A 20,308-nucleotide genomic window follows, 5' to 3' on the forward strand; every position below is an offset into this window, starting at 1 on the left:
CTCATGGATGCTTCATATGGACTGCTAGATCCATTTCTGTCCCTCTTGTATTGTAATACCACCACACAACATGATGGAGGGTATTCTCAATGTGAAGGTGGGACTTGGTCACTTTCACCAATACCATCATGGACAGATTGGTAAGGGTGAGCTAGAGTATGCTTTTTCCCTCTTGTTGTGTTTCCTCACCACCTGCTGCAGACCCTGTCCAGCAGCTATATCCTTTAGAACCCATACAGCCTAATCATCAGTGCTACTGGCAATCTACTTTTGATGATGAAAAGTAAAATGTCCCACCAGAATACAATTTGCACCCTTGCCATCCTTAGTACTTCCCCCAAATATTATTCAACAAGGAGTAGTACAGATCCACCAGCCAAGAGAGGACAGTCTGTGGTAAACAGCAGGAGCTTTCCTTGGCTGTGTTTAACCTGACGTCATGAGACTTATTGAGGTCCAGATGTTGAAAACTCTCGGGCAATTCCCTCCTAACTGTATACTACTGTGCCACTAGCTGCTGGGTAAGGAATGGTGAGGATAATGCCTGGGACATTGTCAGATTCTATGAATCATACTTTAGAGACAATGTCAGGCTATCGCTTGACTAGACTGTGAGACAGCTCCCCCAATTTTGGCATAGTTTTAGATGTTAGCAAGGACAACTTTGCAAGATCAACAAGGCTATTTTTGTGTTCAGTGCCCCATTCAGTTTAATTTCTTTGTTGCGATTTTGTAGCAACTGTTACAGCTGAGCAACTTGCTAGGCCACTTCAGAGGGTAGTTGTTGTGGGTCTGGAGATACATAGTCCAGACCAGGTAGGAATGGCAGATTTCCTTCCACGAAGATTACAGAACCAGATGGTTTTTTCCTGACAATCGACAATGGTTTCACTGTCATCATTACATTCTTGATCCAGCCATTTCTAACGAATTCAAATTCTACAAGGCTGGGTTGGATTCCACAAAGCATTAACGGAGTTTCTGAATTAATAGACTAGCGGTAAGACCACTAGGCCATCCTCTTCCCTTGTAACTTCATTATCAGAAATGGTATAAAACTCAAACATTGTTCCTTGACATTTCTCCTCTACCACCCTGCCATCCTCCCACTAGACGTAAGCATAATTCTTCATATACCAATAATGAAATTTAATGATCATTCTGTACACATTCATAAATTGTTAAAAACACTTTTATTCCCATGACACTGCTAGATATTGCCAATAACATTAACATTGGTCATCCATACCACACACTTACCTTTATAGAAAAGCACCACGATTTTCTGAAAGGCCTTCATGAATTGAATGTTGTCATAACAGTATTCCTGAATCTTCAGCAGCAAAGTCAGCTCAGACTGACCTTGGACAGTGAAGGCAGAAAGGAGAGGGCTGTATTGCTGAAAATCACCCAACACAAAGAAAAATCATGAGATACATGCTCAATACAACATGAGTTTCATATCGCAAATCACACAAAATATTTGCTCTCGGATTTGGTTGAATTCCTGGAAGAAAAGTTATATTACAAATTTTTTTTCTTACTGGCACCTTATGAACCATCACTCTTTCAAAACCATCAAAAATTATATACCTCCAACTTCTGAGGTTTACTGCATTATCGCAATCTCTGCCATGTCTGAATAGTCAGTTGAAAAGGCCCACTGCTGGTAAGTTTTATTTAAGGCAAAGTTGATTTAAGTGATTTTTGCTGCAAATAAGTACATAACAATGATTTGTTGAACCCCAATATTATATTTCTATTACTGTGAATTCTTACATTGGTCACGTGGGCTTATCAAGCCGCACACTCCCAGTCCCATAGGTGCCAGTTAATAAAACATTTGCTGCATATCAACAGTAAATTCATGTTAAGTGTCAAAAAGTAACAGAAACATGCTTTATCAAAGCTTTTTTTTTTTGGATTGGTAAAAAGTTATGGCAATACCAAATGATTTAAAAAAGACTCACCAATACACCAATCTTAAAGTACTTATCAGTTATAATTTAACTATAATTTGAAAAACAATTTCAAAAGTAGAAACATCCTAAATAGCTTCTGTAAAATGTTCAATTTAGAGACAGCATCATTTCAGGGACCACCAAGGTAGTTATGTCCATCCTTTGGGCAGGCCAAAGTGTGAGAAATTGAAATAAAAATTAAAGTTTTGAATGAATAAATAGATTTGAGACATCAAGCTATCAAGGTTGTTCATAAAGGTCACAAGAATTAAAAAAGGGGAAAATATTCATCAAGGAGCTTCATATTCCTTTTCATGTCAATTGCAGACTTTTTGTGCAATATCAATTTGCAGAATGATAGTGACTAAGATGGGATTGTATGAAAAAATGAGCAACAATGCAAATTTTAGTGACCTTTGTCATATTTTGTCCAGATCTTCCATGCTTGCATGGTAAGACTCCAACAAAAATTATGCAGTTTATACTAAGGAAACCATCAATTTTATTAGTTAAAATTCTCAATAGCAAGATTTTACATAATGAACAAAGTATGAGGAAAACTGGACATAGGGCCCCATACACAGAAACAGCAACTACTTTAATACTTTGGATAATTACCTAGCACACCCTCCAGCCTTCAAACATTGGTGGGTCAACCATAGAATAAATATTGTTCTGTCCACTGGCACGGAGGCCTTCAGAGACCAGTGGTCTCTGCAGGGACAAGGTGACATATTAGTTTACTTTTGATGTTTCTGTTGACCTTTTGACTTTTTTTTTGTGACAGCACCACACCTAGGGTTGTCTTATTTACCTTTTGTAAAAGTTAATTTAAAACAAAAAAAGATTCTCAACTGTGAAGTTATTGCACAAGTCATAAGATTAGACTTTTCAGAAGACACCGGAGCAGAGAAATGAAAGCTACCTTAAATCTAAAGTAATAGAGAATTACCTTTAAGTGCTTAATGGCTTGTTCTGTTAGCAATTCTTCTTTCTTGTTCCATTCCACTGCACCCATCACACAGCTCCAGACAATGCTTATCATGGTCTGTTCAGAGATGCTATTTTTCTTCATCTCTTCTTTGGCATAACTGATGATCTGTCAAATTTACGACAATTTAATTAATATTCTCACCACTTCTCCCCTAAAAACAAGTTTAATTCAAAATGAACTCATTTTGTACAACTCAACCATAATTGCTGATGTAGCTCCTTCAAGACTGCACAGAACAACCTCGGTTATCAGAGCATCAATTTTCCAAATTTCGGATTACCCGAACAAGAGCTCAAGGTCCCTGTACATGCATTTCAACTGAAGTAGGAAAATTCTACTCCTCATCCATTTAATGCACCATTTTGTAAATCTAAACAGGACTATAGATGCAAGTATGCTTTAATAAATAATTAAATTCAAATATATACTGGAGATGTGATGTTAGTCAAGTCTTACATATTTTTATAAAAAGGCGCTGATATTTATTCTCCCAGAGGACAAACGTTTGTGACTGTGAACACACAAGAACACCACGTGCAAGCCAGAGATGTGCACTTGAACAAGAAGATACCCGCTCATCATTGACTTGCTCTGTTTTGCAAACCCAATAATTTTTTTTCTTAGCTCACTCCACAGAGTGTCAAGTCAAAAAAATGTATTTGCACTTTTCGTTTTAATTGCTTTTTCCCAAAAAGTAGTTCAATATCTTTTTGCTGACAAGAAAATTTAATGGAAACTTTTTGGTGGGGGACAGCAAATTGTAGTGAGTCAGCACATGTGAAAATAAACAGGACGAAACGAGGAAAACATTACCAATCTTAAAAAAAGATTGAGGAGAGGACATAAACTGAAGTCAGCAAAAAAAAACTTCCCTCTCGTCTTTCCCCTATACTTTGTGCCTCTCTCTCTCTCTCTCTAAGGGCTCGGCGGTTGCTGAGGAGCGAGGGACAACATTTGGTCAGTCTGGACGGCAGGACGACACCGAACAGAAAGACGCCAGATGCTGTCGAGGAGAAAGTGAGGACTGCAGATGCTGGAGATCAGAGCTGAAAACGTGTTGCTGGAAAAGCGCAGCAGGTCAGGCAGCATCGACGTTTTGGGGCATGAGCCCTTCTTCAGGAATGAGGAGAGTGTACCAAGCAGGCTAAGGTAAAAAGTAGGGAGGAGGGGCGTTGGAAATGTGATAGGTGGATGGAGGTTAAGGTGAGGGTGATAGGCCGGAGCAGGGGTGGGGGGCGGAGGGGTCAGGAAGAAAATTGCAGCATAGGAAGGCGGTGCTGAGTTCAAGGATTGGGACTGAGACGGGGGGGGGGGGGGCAAGGAAATGAGGAAACTGGAGAAATCTGAGTTCATCCCTTTTTCACCCATTTCCTCATTTCCCCTCCCCCCAACTTGTCTCAGTCCCAAACCTTGAACTCAGCACCACCTTTCTAACCTGCAATCTTCTTCCTGACCACTCCGCCCCCACCCCCACTCCAGCCTATCACCCTCACCTTAACCTCCTTGCACCTATCGCATTTCCAACGCCCCTCCCCCAAGTCCCTCCTCCCTACCTTTTATTTTAGCCTGCTTGGCACTCTCCCCTCATTCCTGAGGAAGGGCTCATACCAGAAACATCGATTCTCCTGCTCCTTGGATGCTGCCTGACCTGCTGCACTTTTACAGCAACACATTTTCAGATGCTGTCGAGATCCAGGATAAAACTGTGGAAAACATCAGCAGAAATTTTCAGACTTCAGTCAAACTCTAGCCAAAAGTGATTTTATTTGTAAAATATCAAGAATTTATATCCAGTGTTTGTACACATTTTATCGAGTGAATGAAATAAAAACTCTGTAAACATGCTTTTTTACGTAATTATGTTTCTGAACAAAACCAGTTATCCTAACAAAATCCTCCCTGCCCATCTTGTTCAAATAATCGAGGTTGTTCTGTATATATTGGAACCAAGGTACATGTCAGGAAAAAAAGTTTAGTGCTTCCAAAACAAAAGGTCAAACTAATCATGGAAAAATTTACTTGTTTCTACAAGTCTTGAAGTTGTCATTTTAAAGAGATATAATATACAATTTAAACTAAATCTTGCAGATTTCCTGTTATGCTAGAAACACTGCACTACAATGGCATCACTCCCCCTCAGCTGAGCTCCCAGAGCCAGTCATAATGAAACATGATTCAGTAAATTGAACAAGCCACACACACACACACACAATTCCTAACTGGCTCCAGCTGGTCAATGTCAATAATTTATACTTTTTCTGCCAGTGAGAGGGATAAGGCAAAGCTAAAAATTCTGTATAAGCACTTTCCAAGCAAAAGACAAGAGCCCAAGAACCAGTGTTGTTCTCAGAAATTGTTCAACGTTTGATATCATGGAAATTAGAATAACCACAGTCTCTGCTCAGGATCAGCTTCAATATTCAGAATATGCAGTTACTAAGTAATGTTATGAAGCCAAAATTAAAGGATTATAAGTGGTTTAAAAAATGTTAAACAGAAACCGAACAAGCTTGGAACACCATTTAATTTTCAAATGGGATGCTGATACAGCTAAAATGAAACTATGGAATTCAGCATTTTCTGAGCCTACTGATAACTGGATACATGTTGCAATTGACAACTAATCAAACTTAGTCAAATTAAAAATCAATGTGCCAATCATGCTTTTTGCTGTGGAAAAACAAAGGGTTATGCATCTATTTTGCATACACAAACAACATGCAGTAAAAATATGTTGGAAATAGGCCATGTCTTAGAATTTATACATACTGCAATCCTGATCAACACGCTGGCAGCTGAACATGTATCAGAGAATCATACGGTGCAGAAGAGCTCTTCAGCCAGCGAGTCTGCACAAACAAAATGACTCAATCTACACTAGTTCCAGTTTCCAGCACTTGGCCAGTCTTGAATATTTCAAATGCTCATCCAAGTAAGTTTTAAAAAGTCAAAGATTCCTGCCTCAACTATCATCTCAGGCGGATAAAAACAATGACTGCAGATGCTGGAAACCAGATTCTGGATTAGTGGTGCTGGAAGAGCACAGCAGTTCAGGCAGCATCCAAGGAGCAGTGAAATCGACGTTTCGGGCAAAAGCCCTTCATCAGGAATACAGGCAGAGAGCCTGAAGGGTGGGGAGAGAAAGTAGGCTAGAGGAGGGTATCAGCTCAGGCACTGTGTTCTACATTCCCACCATCTTCTGGGCGAAAACTGACACTAACCATCCTGCTATTCACCTATGCCCTTTTATTATTGACCCTTCAACTGAAGGAAATATTTCTCAAGTTTAGATGATGGGAGGAATGATACAATCATGTAAAATAATGAACATTTTAGACACAGCTGACAGCAAAACAATGTCATTCACAAATTATTGACATTATTCAGTTAGATTCATGCAATTTTCAGGACTCTGGAATATTATCAAACAATTGTACATATTTTGCAATTTGGCTCAACAAGGGAATGGTGATTGTGTAGGTGACGAACTTGGAGAGCATATACTGCATAAAATACGTTGTCCACAGAGAAAACGAGGATTTCTCTGATCTCTCGTTGTTACTCTGGCCAAATTCACTGAGCTCTCTCAAAAGGAAGGTGTTCAAAATTAATCACCAAATGTATAAACATCATATGCATTTATTATATTCACAAACAAAAAATAAAACTGCTGCATGCATGTAAACATTTGTAATTGTTTTTCAGTTATCTCTTGTACAAAAGCACATCCTTCAGATGAGGCCATAAACAGGGACATTAATCTGAGACAACATGGTCAAAAATCAAAGAGACCTAGAAATGAGGAATAGCAAAAACAGGAACAATATAATTGATTTCCCTCAATTATCCTCCATGACTTACACTAGACTTTAAAAGTTGCAAGTCATCAAAGCAAGAGAAAAAGCAAACCTCAAGCAACCATTACAATCACCTAAAATCCAAAGCAAACTCAACGATGAATTAACTTGTCTAGAAACTAAGGATCTTTATATTTTAAAACTTAAGTCAACTTTCTATTACATAGGACCAAAGGAATATTATAGGAACAAGCAGATGCAATTTCTAATACAGTAGTGACTCGACATACGAACGACCCCGTTCACGAACAGGATTGTACGTTAAAATTTTGCTTCAACGTACGAATGAAGGTATAAACGCAAAAGCCTGTGTGCGACCACTTGTTCTGCTTTGCTATGCGCTTGTTGAACGCAAAAGCTCTCGGGCCCCGCATGATCTCATTCATTTTTGGCACGTGCACTGTGAACAGCCATCCAAGCATTCTTACGCTATCCGAATGACGGGAAAAATTGACTCAGTTCGCAAACTTTTCGGTTCGCGAACCGGATCCTGGAATGGATTAAGTTCCGAAGTCGAGGCGCTACTCGAATGGAAGTTTTTTTGCATATTAAGCCAGTACCTGTTTGAATTCAAGTGCCACAAAGGTTTGGACAAAAACTAAACTTAAACCACAAACCTAGAGTCAACACCAACAGCAGCAATTTCATTTAAACTAACATGCCTTCAAATTTCAGTTTCTGGTTCTTCAACAAAGCCCAAAGCAAGAGAAGGTTAACATCATTCGATTACCTCTTTGAGGGGATCACCACGGGCCATTTGGTCTTGAAGTTCCTTCTGCAGCTCCTTCCGCGCACCAAGAGATTGCTGGCTACGGACAAAGTCCGCAAGTTCCTTCAGCCCTGCATCAGTAAAGTACTTAACGAAGTGATCATAACTCTGTTTATTAGCTGGGAACAATTCCTGAAAAAGATTTAGAAGGCTTACCACATGATTTATTATGAATATTCTGTCACAACATATTTAGAATAAATCTACATACTGCGAATGTTGGGAATTTGGCTAGGTTTATGCCAATGAATAGTTACAACAAAGAAGGAAGCTATTTAATCAATCTTATCTGTGCTTGTTTACAGAGAGAGAAGTAATTCATTTACTGCCTTCCTGTACCCTTGCATGTTCTTCCTTTTTAAGATAATAATCCAACTTAAATGCTTTAACTGAACCTGCCTCCCTTCACTACATCCATTTCAGATCTTAACGACTCGCCTTGGAGAAAAACTTTGCTAATTTCTCCATTGCTCCTTTGCAAATTCCTTTTAATATGTCCCTTCTGGTTATCAATCCTTCCACCGACTAGAATTATTTCTTTCTATCTGCTCTGTCTAGTTGCCCCTCAGGAGAACAGTGCCAACTTCTACAATATATCCACATAACTGAAGGCACCCCCATCCCCGAAATGATTCCGGTGAATACAAATCAATAATGTTTAACTTAAAATATGAGCAACTTTGAGAACTCCAATCTTAAAAAGGATAAGAAAAAAGTGAGGGAGAAAGCAAAATAATGTCAGAAGGGCCAGATACCATAAAAAGAATTATGAAAAAGAAAAGCTGCATCTTAAAGCAATAGGCAGTATCCCTTGTGGGTAACACCACGTACAACCTAAACAATGAAGTCAATATGAGTGTGCTGAAACACCCTAGATGGTACAAATTTGGGTCTCTGAAGATAACAAAAGGACAACTGGAAAACAAAAATTGTATCCCATGGAGACTGTACAAAGTCAAATAATGATTATGTAGTAGGAACGAAAATCAGAAGTTCAGAGCAATAGGCACTGACTGAAGCAATGTAGAAGTTTATCAACATTCAAAAACAAAATGCAGAGAAATTATTGAAAGCCAATGAAGTGGCAAATATCAACATTTTCCAATAATCTCAAAAATGGTAGAAAATCTCATGCAGAAAATCACGAACATTCATCATTCCCAGTTGGAAAATCTGATCAGTCTATAATGGTGTGTCATGCAATCTAAATTAAATATAAAAACATCTAAATTCTGAACAGTCTATTTTAAATGACTCAATTTTTAAAAATACTCACTAGTAATCTATTGTCCATGTTGACCTTTCGAAGACTCCCAGCCACTGCATTTATGTCCTTTTCAGATATCCAAGATTTAAATAGTTTGACAGCAAATGCTGCTGAAACACCTGAAACAAAAAAAAGAGAAAAGCTCAGAATGATCTAGTTCATTTAGTATTAATGCAATTACATGTGCAATGGAACCATTCTCTACACAAACCATCCACAACCACCGTAGGAGTCAACCACATTACTGTTGATCTGGAGTCAGATGTACCCAAACCAAGAAAGGATGGCAGATTCTTTCATGAAAGGATGTTATCGGAAATGAATTGTTGCACAACAAATGTTAAAAGTAAGAGACATCATGATTGACATGGGAATTAGTGGGTCATAGATCTAAAGACTGCCTTATACCCCAAGGATTTATGAACAAAGCACATGAATCAATCTCAACTTTACCTTCTTTGACCAAGTTCTCATTGAAGAGGCTGCTCAGAATAGAGGATGATAAAGTTCCATTTCCTAACAAAATCCCAGTCAACATGGCTAGCTTGGTTCGTTCAGACTCCGTAAAACCCTTCAAGAACAGCAGCAGCTGAAACAAGTCAGTGGTTAAATGTTAATCTCTGATGAATATATTTGGAGAAGTGATGTAATACCATAGTATAAATAGCATTTAAACTTGTCTAAAAAGGATATCAGATGTTGCAGTCAGCTGGTTTAGTTTTTATTTCTAAGATTGAATAATTAAATGCAAAACACCAATACAATAAGTCTTGAACTATTATAAAAGTCTCTTACACCCTTTCATAGATTCAAACCTTTTTTATCTCCTCTTCAAATCCTCTCTCCAGGTATTTGTAACGCCTGATCAGCTTATTAAACACCTGAAATGTAAAATTTTAAGTCACTAAAGATATTTAAGCAAGTGGCTGAAAGCTACAGCAAACATTACCAGAATACAGTAAGAAGAATTTGTAACAATTCATCCTTCAGTTGACATCATGATACATTATTCTAAAACCACAATGAAGATTCAGCCATTATGAAATACACACAGGATAAACAAGTTTACCAATTGAGGAATACGCCTAATCGAGGTAATATTTCTGCAGGTCAAAGAACTGTTGGCTTTAGAACTAAAAATATTGGTTTCAGAACTCAAACAATTCATGTTCATATTACCTATGTAAAACACCAGCTTAGCAATTTCAGAGTGGATGTCATATAACAGACCAAAATCACCCAGTTTTCCATAACTACCATCACAACCTCTAAAATCAATGCCCACCATTAAAAATAGATTATGAAGTGCCTTCTTATTACAAGAGTTACATACAATGAATGAGACTCTGACATTTGCTCCGATGTGAGTTAAGTACACTAACCCTTCAATCTTGAGTGGTCCTACATTTTATAGAAAGGAATAGAAGCATTCTTTTCAATGATGCTTTACTTTAGAATGGTTGAAAAGTTTTATGTTTGAAGTAATCTGAGAAAGTGCATCATTTGACGAAAAACCAATTATTGTCCAGATAAGACGTCCAAGACTATTAAGAAATTTGCCTGTTGGTACAGCATGAACGCCCCTACTGCTGAACTCCCAACAGCTGTTAATATTGGCATTACCAAAAATATAGCTATTGTACCCTGATAAGAATTTATTGGAAACAGTATTTTTGATATTCAGCTACCGAATTCAGACACAGTAATAAGATTAACTCTGTGGAGCTCAAATATGCAAGACAAATCATTTATAACATCAGCTGAAAATCTTTTCTGCACCTCCTTTCTAAGAGGAGATTGGCTGGAGTACATTTTGCACCATTAGAAATTGATACTTGAACTTTATTCCAACAAATATGCAATAATGCTGAAGTGATGCAAGATTGTGTGTGACTGAATGCAAGCCAGAAGGAATTCGTTATCTTAATATATGTAGCATGCAATCTGCTGGTACCAAGGGGGTAAGGAAAAAAAGTTTATTTTCATATTTAAAGTGGAACACACAAATGACCAAGTAACTGAATGAAGCAGAGAAATGGTACAACTCAAAGTAAGGTACCTTATATTCTTGGACAGTATAAATGCAAAATATTTAACTCACTTTCCAGGTCATTACTCGAGCATCAGGCCAATAAAATAACATGAAGCCTCAGTAACAATTTACAACTATGCTCTGACAAGTTTAAAAATTGGGGACTAAGAAAAAAATCTTGCAGATTTAATTTTCTACCTTCACGAAAAGAACAAACATATCATACAACTTTTATTAAGATAATTCCATTAACATGTAAAATGTCTTAAGACACTTCACAACAACACTTCACAAATTTGACACCGAGCCACAAGAGGAGGGCAGATCAGAGGTCGGTGTTAAGGAAAATCTTAAAAAGGAAGAGAAGAGGAGAGGTTTGGAAAAGAATTCCATAGTTTAGTGTTGGCAACTGTAAATGCATCTGGCAATGGTGGAGTGATTAAATTAGGATGCTCAAAAAGACAAATGTTGGAGGAGTGAGAGTTGTACAGGTGGATGTAGTTAGAGACAGGGAGGATGTGACCATGGAGCAGTTTTTTCCCCCCAAAATAAATGGAGCACTAAGAATGGGAATTTAAAAATCAAGGTGCTAGAAGCCAACATGGACCTGTGAACATGGGTTAATGAGGTTTGCATTGACGCTTGGTTAGATTATTGGACCTCAAGTTTACAGAAGGTAGAATGTGGGAAGCCAGGCAGCTAACCCAGAGGACACTATAAAGTCCAGATGTAACAAATGCATGGATCGAAGTTTCAGCAGTAACAAAGTTGAGGCATGGACTGAGTGATGTGACATTATAAAGGTGATCTTAATGATGTCACGATTATTCAGTTGGACATTCATCTGAGTATTAAACAAGTCATCGTAGCAGTTAAAAATCTGATTGTTGGATAGTTCTAGAGAAGGCCAGAATCAGTGGCTAGAATAGAGACAATAGCTTCAAAGAAGCAAGCACTCCCAGCTAGTAAGATCCATAAATAGTGAACTTTGCATTTCTCCAACAGTAGGGGAAATGTAAAGGCAATAAAACTTGCCTGAGCATATGCACGTATGGTCTCTAGGTTTTCTTGAGCAGCAAACACACAGACATCGGTACGGGTCACGTTATCAGCAAGGGTACCACCTGGAGCTATAAAGTACAAGGAAATCAAGATTTAAAGGTGAATGGCAAAAGTACTAACAAGCATGAGGAAATTTAAGCCACAAGTGGTTAAGACCTGAATGCCTGACTCATGGAGGAGGCTCAATCTAAGTTTTGAACGGGAATAGGATAAATATTGGAATAGGATGGTTTACAGGTGTTACATGTATAAGACAGGACAAGCCAAGTTGGTCACGTAAAGAACTGGCTTGGGCATTACTCTTCTGTGCTTAAAGCCTACTATTCTATTGAATTAATTGAATATCATACAAGATGCCACAAACAAATTGGGAGTGTCCAACTGAGACCACAAAAATAGATTTCTTTGCTTTACACCAATCTGCAACTAGGCAAGTACACAGCAGAATTCAAGTAAGGGCAGTGAAGAGAGATAACAGGGCCCTTATAATAAAAGCCAAGTTAATCTACAAATAATTGGGGTGGGAGCAAGGAATGTGCAGGCAGTGGAGGGGGAGGGCTGGGTGAATATAGGAAGCAAGGGGCAAAAGAGGAGAAAGAAAGAGCAAATAGAAATTCCCTCAATTTCTGTTTGGGAAAAAACAAGAGCAAGGTATATAGAAAAGGACTCTTGACGTGTGGCTCGTGCGTCAAATCTGTCTCTTCTGATCCCTTTAATCTTTAGAGTAAAGTTGTTCCCCAAATTACTTTGCTTAAGTTCAGACAGCAGAGGTTTCACAGAATTAGCCATTATTAGTTCCAAATTCAAGGACATTGAAAAAGAGCGTGGTACCTAAATTTGAATAGATGGGAAAAACAACTTCATGCAAATGGAATCACTACGTATGCAATATATTTATGTAGAACAGAGTTGAAATATGTCTTACACAAACTTGCATTCAAACTCCAGCCAATGAAACTATTAAGTTCAGAATACAAGCTAAATAGTGTTCAACAAAAACGTGGACTTCCTGCAGGCAAAGTTCTAACTCAGTTTACCACGACAGTACAGTTCCTTTTCCCAGCTGAAGCATCACTTTCCTAGAAGCGTAGAAAGCCATCCTTCAACAGTTAAAAAATGGGCAATGCAGATTCAAAGGCCTGTAACACTGAAATAGAGCTCTTACCCAGCATCCCACCGGCCACCAGGATATCAAATAAGGTTTCAGCATAGCGACGGTAATCGAGCTTTGCTCCCGAAGAGTCAAGAAACTTTGCTACAGCCTCCAGATCACTGCCATTTTCATTCAAACCTTGGATAATAGAATCTTGGAACTGAGTAGGCTCAAACTTCTCTTTTTCATCTACAGAGAAATTAATTGTCAGCATGGCAAATACAGGAACATACATTTATTAGTTATTTTCCTGAAGTCAAATTGCAGCTCCTTGGCATTATTTACAGGCATACAATGTTATAGCAACAGTAAAAAGTGGCAGTAGAGAGGCAAGATGTGAACCATGGCCTTTACAGTGCCTCAACTGGTGAACGCACTAAATTCAAATATAAATTGTCACTTGTGCTATAGCATAAGAGACAATGCCACAAACAGAATCCCACATTACTCAGAAACAAAAATTTAACATTGCAGCTGTTATTTTATTCTGAATACCATGTGACCGCATGTCACCATCTCTCAACATAAACTAAAACTTCAGCACAAAGGCAAGTAGAACAGGTTCATCTAAACTATATTTTCCCCAGCTGAAAATAGGTTTATAGTTTATGCCTTTCACTTAATGATAAAAGAATAAGCAATTAACACCAAAACACCACAGACATTCATTTAATGCTAAATTCATATACAGTTAAGCTGAGGACCCACAATTTTCAAATTATATTTGATACATGTTAGTTGAGTAACATACCTCTTTTCCTAGTTTTAAAACGCTGGCCAGTTAGCGTTGGCTTCTGCTGCTTTGGATTATTCATAAAAGACACTCTACCAAGAAAGTGAGAATAAAAAGATTAAGTCTTCATACACAAAATTTAATTTTGCTCAGCAAAGAAGCTATATATGTTACAGCCCTGAACATGGAAACTCAACTAAAATCATATCAAAACCATTTCAGTAAAAGCTCAATAAAATATTGAGACAGAGAGTAACATAAAATAATTAATAAGAAGAAAATCTATGATAAAAGTACCAGTTGTGACTTTTCCCATGCTTTATTCGCACAATATAATGATAGTGGATCTTTACCATTTAGCCTGCTAGAAATCCAAGCATGAAGAAATTACAAGTGATGAAGTTTTTTAAACCAGTCACATTTTCATGCTACATTTATCACATCATGTCTTAAATTGGCCTTGTACTTCATCCTAAAATGTCATTTCATTAAATTTATCTAATGTCTAGAATGGCAAATGCTTTAGAATTTGAACATTGTCTTCCAAAGACAAGTGTGATTCGCAAGACTGACAAAAATATTCATAAATAAAAAGTAAATGTTTAAAAACCTATGGGAAAACATCACTACCAACAGAGTGAGAAGTCACTCTTACTATAGCTGTTATAATGGTCTTTAAGGCCAAGTGCCAGGTATGGACCACAATGTGAGTAACAGGGCTCTGCTGAGGCCACACCTGAATTCACTACTTCTGGAATGTAAAAATTTAATGCAATTTGAGTGAAATATCTTACATAACTAAATTTTTTTTTGTTTTTCTGAATTTGAAACTTGGGGTTAATGTGCAGCAATAGGCCTGTGCAGAAATATTTTCAACAAATAGCTTTTTAAAAAGTGTGAAATTAAAAACTAAAGAAGATTAAACAATATATGCAGAATCTGAAGTGGGAAATTATTAATCAAAGAGTAGGTAAATTATAAGACAATATTCAAACCAATAAAAAGTAGGAAATGGTAAATCAAAAGCCAAACGTAATTCAGAGAACAGATCCAAAGCAAGGCGATCTTGGTATACCAGTTTATAGCCCCCAGAAAATGAAGTCCCAGGTAGACAGGATAGTGAAGGTGGTGCTGGTATGCTTGTCTTTATTGGTCAGTGCTTTGGGAGGTCTTGTTGCAATTGTACAGGACATGGGTTAGGCCACTTTTGGAATAGTGTATTCAATTCTTGTCTCCCTGCTATTGACGGATGTTGCCAGGGTTGGAGGTAGAGGAAGAGGCTGAATAGGCTGGGGCTAATTTCCCTGGAGTGTCAGACTGAGGGGTGACCTTATAGAGGTTTATAAAATCATGAGGGGCATGGATAGGATAAATAGACAAGGTCTTTTCCCTGTGATGAGGGAGTCCAAAACTAGAGGACATAAGTTTAAAGTGAAAGGGGAAAGATTTAAAGGAACCCATGGGGCAACTTTTTCACACAGAAGGTAATGCGTGAATGGAATGGGCTGCCAGAGGAAGTGGTGGAGGCTGGTACTGAGATGTCAAAGGGTTCATTAGTTTTGCTGACATAAGAATTTGGATGTCCCAAGAGTGTGCTTTACTGTTTTGCAGGCAGGATGTGACAATCTAATTATACTCTGTAAATGCTACTGCTTTAAGGAACAACCTAATCACATGGTTTTTGGGTGGCATGTGACTACAGGAGAGTGGCAGGGGGTTGTGTCTTGTGTACATGACTGACTACAATGTAAAACTCTATATAAAAGGAGGATGGCTTCGCAAGCCCCGCAAAGGGTACCTCCAAAAGCTTGTACTTGCTTAATGAATTTTGGCAGTTCACAGAAGTTGGTGTATGGCAGTTGCATCAAGTGTGTAAGAATCTCAAGAAAAAAAGAACCTAACAGAACAGTTACAACATTTAAAAGGCATCTGGATGGGGAAACGAGTACGAACGATTTAAGACGGATATGCACCAAATGAGACTAGACCTGGTTGGCATGGACATGTTGGACCGAAGGGTCTGTTTCTATTCTGTACAGCTCTATGACTCTTCAGTGCGTTCCTGGGGAAAAAAATGCTACCTTTTCTGTGCTGCAAGAGCAACAGCTTTGGGGGCTGGTGTGCAGTTCTGGAATTATCATTGTGATGGGATTAATTTGCAATACATTTACTGTACTTAAACCCAAAATAGCCATTAGTTGATCAGAATGCTGACAATCTTCCAGCATATCCCTTTCAATAAAACTCATTCTAATTCTTCCCATTTCCATGTCAACATTTGCAAGTATTTAATCCAATAATCTTGCGAAGGCTACAGAGTTCATTTTATTTCAATAAAGCTGATTATTTAGTCATGATTTGGAGATGCTGGTGTTGGGCTAGGGTGTACAAAGTTAAAAATCACAACACCAGGCTATAGCCCAACAGGTTTAATTGGAAGCGCTAGCTTTTGGAGTGCCGTTCCTTCATCAGGTGGACAGCCACCTGATGAAGGAGCGGTGCGCCGAAAGCTAGTGCTTCCAATTAAACCTGTTGGGCTATAACCTGGTGTTGGATTATTTTGTCAATATTGTCAATGTTAGTGGGTGTCTGTTATGAGTAATTGGCTCCCCCATTTTAAAGCAGTGACTACACTTGACAGATACCTCATTGGCTATAAAGTACTTTGGTATTTGCTGTGGTGGCACTATCTCTTTCAACAATATGGAGAATAATTCCCATGCATTTCTTTTAGTTTATTCATTCACATTAGGAATAAAATGCTGGCTAAGCCAGGATTTATTGCCCAAAGGGCACTCAAGAATCATACACATTTGTGGGTCTGGAGTCATGTGTATGCCAGACAAGGAAAGGATGGCAGTTTCCCTCCTTAAAAAAGGTCATTAGTGAACCAGATGGAGCTTTCTGACAAGCAACAATGGATTCATGGTCATCATTAGACAAAATGCCACCAACTACCATGCTTGGATTTGAACCTAGAATATGAGCTGCATTTCTGATTTAACATTCCAGCAATAATACTACACTGCTTCCCCTAGCTGCCTTTTTAAAATCTATAAACAACCCAATTTCCCAAAAGTTTCTGGCCTATCAAAAGAGAATTTATTATAAGAGACTGCAAAATGCATCAAAATGTTTCTCACATCACATCTGGCTCTTTTGCCAATCACCCGAAAGCGAGGCCCTCAATATCAAACCCTTCAGCCACTGGAAATAATTCCCTCATGCAATTCAAAATCTTGCCCATCTAGCTCCAAGGAGAGTATCCAGCTGTTGCCGTCCACATGACTTCAATCCCTCAGCCACAAAACATTCTAGTACATCTTTTCTATACTCTCTTCAAAGCCTTCAATTTTTTTTTAGAAAAAAGTATGGAGTCCAGATGTGAACGGAAACCTCCAGCTGGGGCTGGTTAGCCTCTTTTTCAAAAAATTTTAAATTAATTTAGTATAAAAGCTTCCTCAATTTTGTACTTTTGAGCCACCATGTATTTAGTTCCCAGGATGCCATGTTTGTTAACAGTTTTCTAAAGCTGTTCTGTTTAAGTTGACTGTCAACTTTTTTGGTACTTCCTTTGTATGCAATAGCCCTCTTATTTTCCACAATTTTGGCTAAGTCTGCTATCTTGGTCAATGCCAATGCAAACCATTCATCTGGTATCTCTGCCATGCCTCAAGCTTGCACCAACAAATCTTTAAATCAATCCCATTGTTCCTTCGACAACCCCTTCACTTAATATTCATAGAAAATTTGAATTCACTATATTGGACAGTACTGTACTCAAGATGATCACTGCCTGTCATTTTGTCCTCCCCATCTTTCTCCAATTCTGTATTCAGATTAAGTTTTGTCATACAAAGTTGATCTTGCACCCTCTTTTCTTGCTTGATCCAATTCTTAAATCCTTCAACGCAATTTATAAAAATATCAATATTGGATTTATATAGCCTCAAATAACAATGACCTCAATCCATTTCACTGGAGTACTGTGGAATACAATGAAGAGTCACATAAGGATCTATTTGGTCAGATGAGCTAAAGTTCAGCCATAGGAGGTAGGAGGAAAGCAAGATGAGAGAGAGGTTTAGGGAGCAAATTTGAAGGCATGATTGGCAATGAAGCAATCAAAAAATGAATTTACTACAAACCAGAATTTGCAAGCCCAGATATCCATAAGGGTGGTAAGAGGATGCAGCACAATGTTACTGAGGGATTTGAAAACCAGGATGCAAATTTAAAAACAGGAATTACTTGAACTGGAAGAATGCAGGTCAGCAAACATTTTAAAACATTTTCTTGATTCGACCAAGAGTAAATAGAGAATCTTGCACTTCCAGTTTGAGTGCAAACGTCAATGGAGCAATTTAACTCCAAGTAGTTTAACAAAGGTTTCATGTAAATTAGCTGAAAATTACTACTCCCATTGATTTTGTATAGACAAACCTTCTTCAACACTGGAGCAAGATCCATCAATTCCCTACTTAGAGAGTAGACGGAGTACCTTCACCAAATGGACTGCAGAGGCTCAATGCAACAACTCATCACCTTAAGTGACATGGAAAAGGCAATAATTGCTTGTAACACTCACTACGATAACAAATGGAGTTAACACTAATCCCTGGACAACTTTGCCAAAAGTCTGATGCTAATTGACATAATTCTGCACACAAATCTCAAATTGTAGGTTTTGGCAAAAACAAAATTTAGATTATAAACCCATTTCACTGGCACAGTGGCAAATGTAGCTCAATTTTTTATTTAAAAAAGACAGCTTTCCTTGTCTGCAGAGTCAGAATAAAATGAGTAGACCATTCAGCCCTTGAGCCTGTTTTGCATTTAACAAGACCATACCTGACCTGAAACCAAATTCAAATGACTACAGTTGACTCCATAGTTGCCATCTGTGACTAAGCAGAAGCATAACAGATTTATAATGCTAAAAATCACACAACATTGGTTTGGGCCAACAGGTTAATTTGGAAGCATCAGTTTTCTGAGCGGTGCTTCCAAATAAACCTATTGGACCATAACCTGGCGTAGTCTGATTTTTAACTTTGTCCACCCCAGTCCAACACCAGCACCTCCAAGTCAGATTTATAAATAAAATGATTTTGCATCCTTGGTTACAATTATAAGGCTTAAGATTATATTTGGGGGGTTGTAATTTCACAATACCTCTTCTAAAATCTGAAGATGAAGTTTAGTTCTCTTAAAAGCTCCAGGTCTGCTTTTTCAGAGAAATTGCACTTCTCTTCTCTCCTGAATGACTGGGCTCCAATTCTAAAGCAAAGCCCTCTGTTCTTGACTCTCAGTGGAGCAGAGGGAAAAAAAACATCCAAATTTCTGTTAAAGCCCCGAAAAACTCAAATCATTCTTTCACCTTGCATTTTGCATAAACTAAACTATGTTCATAATCCAACATTTGCAGTCTTGGTAACACTCTGGTGAATCGACACTGTACTTCTTGCAGAAACATTTCCCAAGATTTAGCAAGACTGTACACAGTACTCTCAGCCTGGGCTATACAGCCACAGCAAAATCTTGTATTTCAGCATCCCACTTAGAAAAAGTTTGGTTTGTTTACGTCAGCCGATTTTTGGATGGAGAGACCGACTGCCAATAACAATGGACCAAATAACCAGCTGAGGTTACCAAGGAGGTCCCAACTTCTCAACCACATCCATTACTCTCAGATTAAACTTACCACCAGTCATTTCTCTAGTGAGAAAGCAGCCCTACGGTCTTCTAGAATCTTACTTTATAAAGGCTAATATTAATGGCACTGTTGTGGTGAAGTGCTGGCGTCCCTACCCCATACCCACCTTGCTCCAGAGGTGAGCAATAACATCTGAACAAATTATTTAGAAAATAGGTAAATGTTTTAAGATTTTTTAAAAAAGCCAACACTTCATGCTCTTTGATTTTTAATATATCTAACTATTGTATTTTAGTGAATTACTTACACAGACCTTCACTGGGTAGCATGCCAGAAATAAAACCCCACTACTCCCAAGGTCATCACAAAAGTTAAGTATTATATGAAACCATGCAACTCCCCACCCCACCACCATTTTAGATCTAAGCTGACAGAAAGGAAGAACAATTTCTTATATTTAAGAAGTACTGTATTATTTAATACAAATAGATTCTAGCTACAAGTAATTAATTATTAACCATCAATACAACTCATTGAATTAAAACTAACTCTCCTAGAGAACAGACAAATCCATTGGGGTCATGGTCAGAGGCAAAAAACAGGGAAGGCAATTCAATGGTCCCTGTCCATTGGCTGCACTGAAATTATGCCGTCCACCCTCAACCTTTTACTGACATCTATTGGTAATACCATCTTCCACCATCAACATCCTGAGAGCAACCCAACACTTTATCAAAGCAACTACATAAATACTGTGATTACAAGAGAAAGTCAGAAACTGGGAATTCTGCAGCAAGTAACTTTACTTCCAACTTCCTAAGTTT

General features: G+C 38.1%; 2 protein-coding genes across 3 annotated transcripts in view; one reads left to right on the top strand and one right to left on the bottom strand.

The window, feature by feature from the left end:
• Window positions 1-4,061, top strand: part of LOC140481846 (uncharacterized) — a 41,480-nt gene extending 37,419 nt beyond the window's left edge. Inside the window, exon 5 of the mRNA XM_072578393.1 lies at window positions 3,876-4,061. Coding sequence (XP_072434494.1) covers window positions 3,876-4,005 — 130 coding nt within the window. The 3' untranslated portion in view covers window positions 4,006-4,061. The remainder of the gene's footprint in view (window positions 1-3,875) is intronic.
• Window positions 1-20,308, bottom strand: part of LOC140481847 (eIF5-mimic protein 2) — a 29,712-nt gene that overhangs the window by 7,416 nt on the left and 1,988 nt on the right. Inside the window, exons 2-10 of one of the 2 annotated variants that reach the window (XM_072578394.1) lie at window positions 13,847-13,920; window positions 13,108-13,284; window positions 11,916-12,010; window positions 9,664-9,729; window positions 9,302-9,437; window positions 8,858-8,967; window positions 7,543-7,713; window positions 2,914-3,060; window positions 1,261-1,399 (exon numbers count right to left, since the gene is read on the bottom strand). In XM_072578394.1, the coding sequence (XP_072434495.1) occupies window positions 1,261-1,399; window positions 2,914-3,060; window positions 7,543-7,713; window positions 8,858-8,967; window positions 9,302-9,437; window positions 9,664-9,729; window positions 11,916-12,010; window positions 13,108-13,284; window positions 13,847-13,910 (1,105 nt within the window). In that variant the 5' untranslated portion in view covers window positions 13,911-13,920. Of the gene's footprint in view, window positions 1-1,260; window positions 1,400-2,913; window positions 3,061-7,542; window positions 7,714-8,857; window positions 8,968-9,301; window positions 9,438-9,663; window positions 9,730-11,915; window positions 12,011-13,107; window positions 13,285-13,846; window positions 13,921-20,308 lie in introns of those variants that run through there. The other variant, XM_072578395.1, reaches the window with a different exon arrangement.

This window comes from Chiloscyllium punctatum, chromosome 10 (assembly GCF_047496795.1).
Source record: "Chiloscyllium punctatum isolate Juve2018m chromosome 10, sChiPun1.3, whole genome shotgun sequence".
Taxonomy (NCBI): Eukaryota; Metazoa; Chordata; class Chondrichthyes; order Orectolobiformes; family Hemiscylliidae; genus Chiloscyllium; species Chiloscyllium punctatum.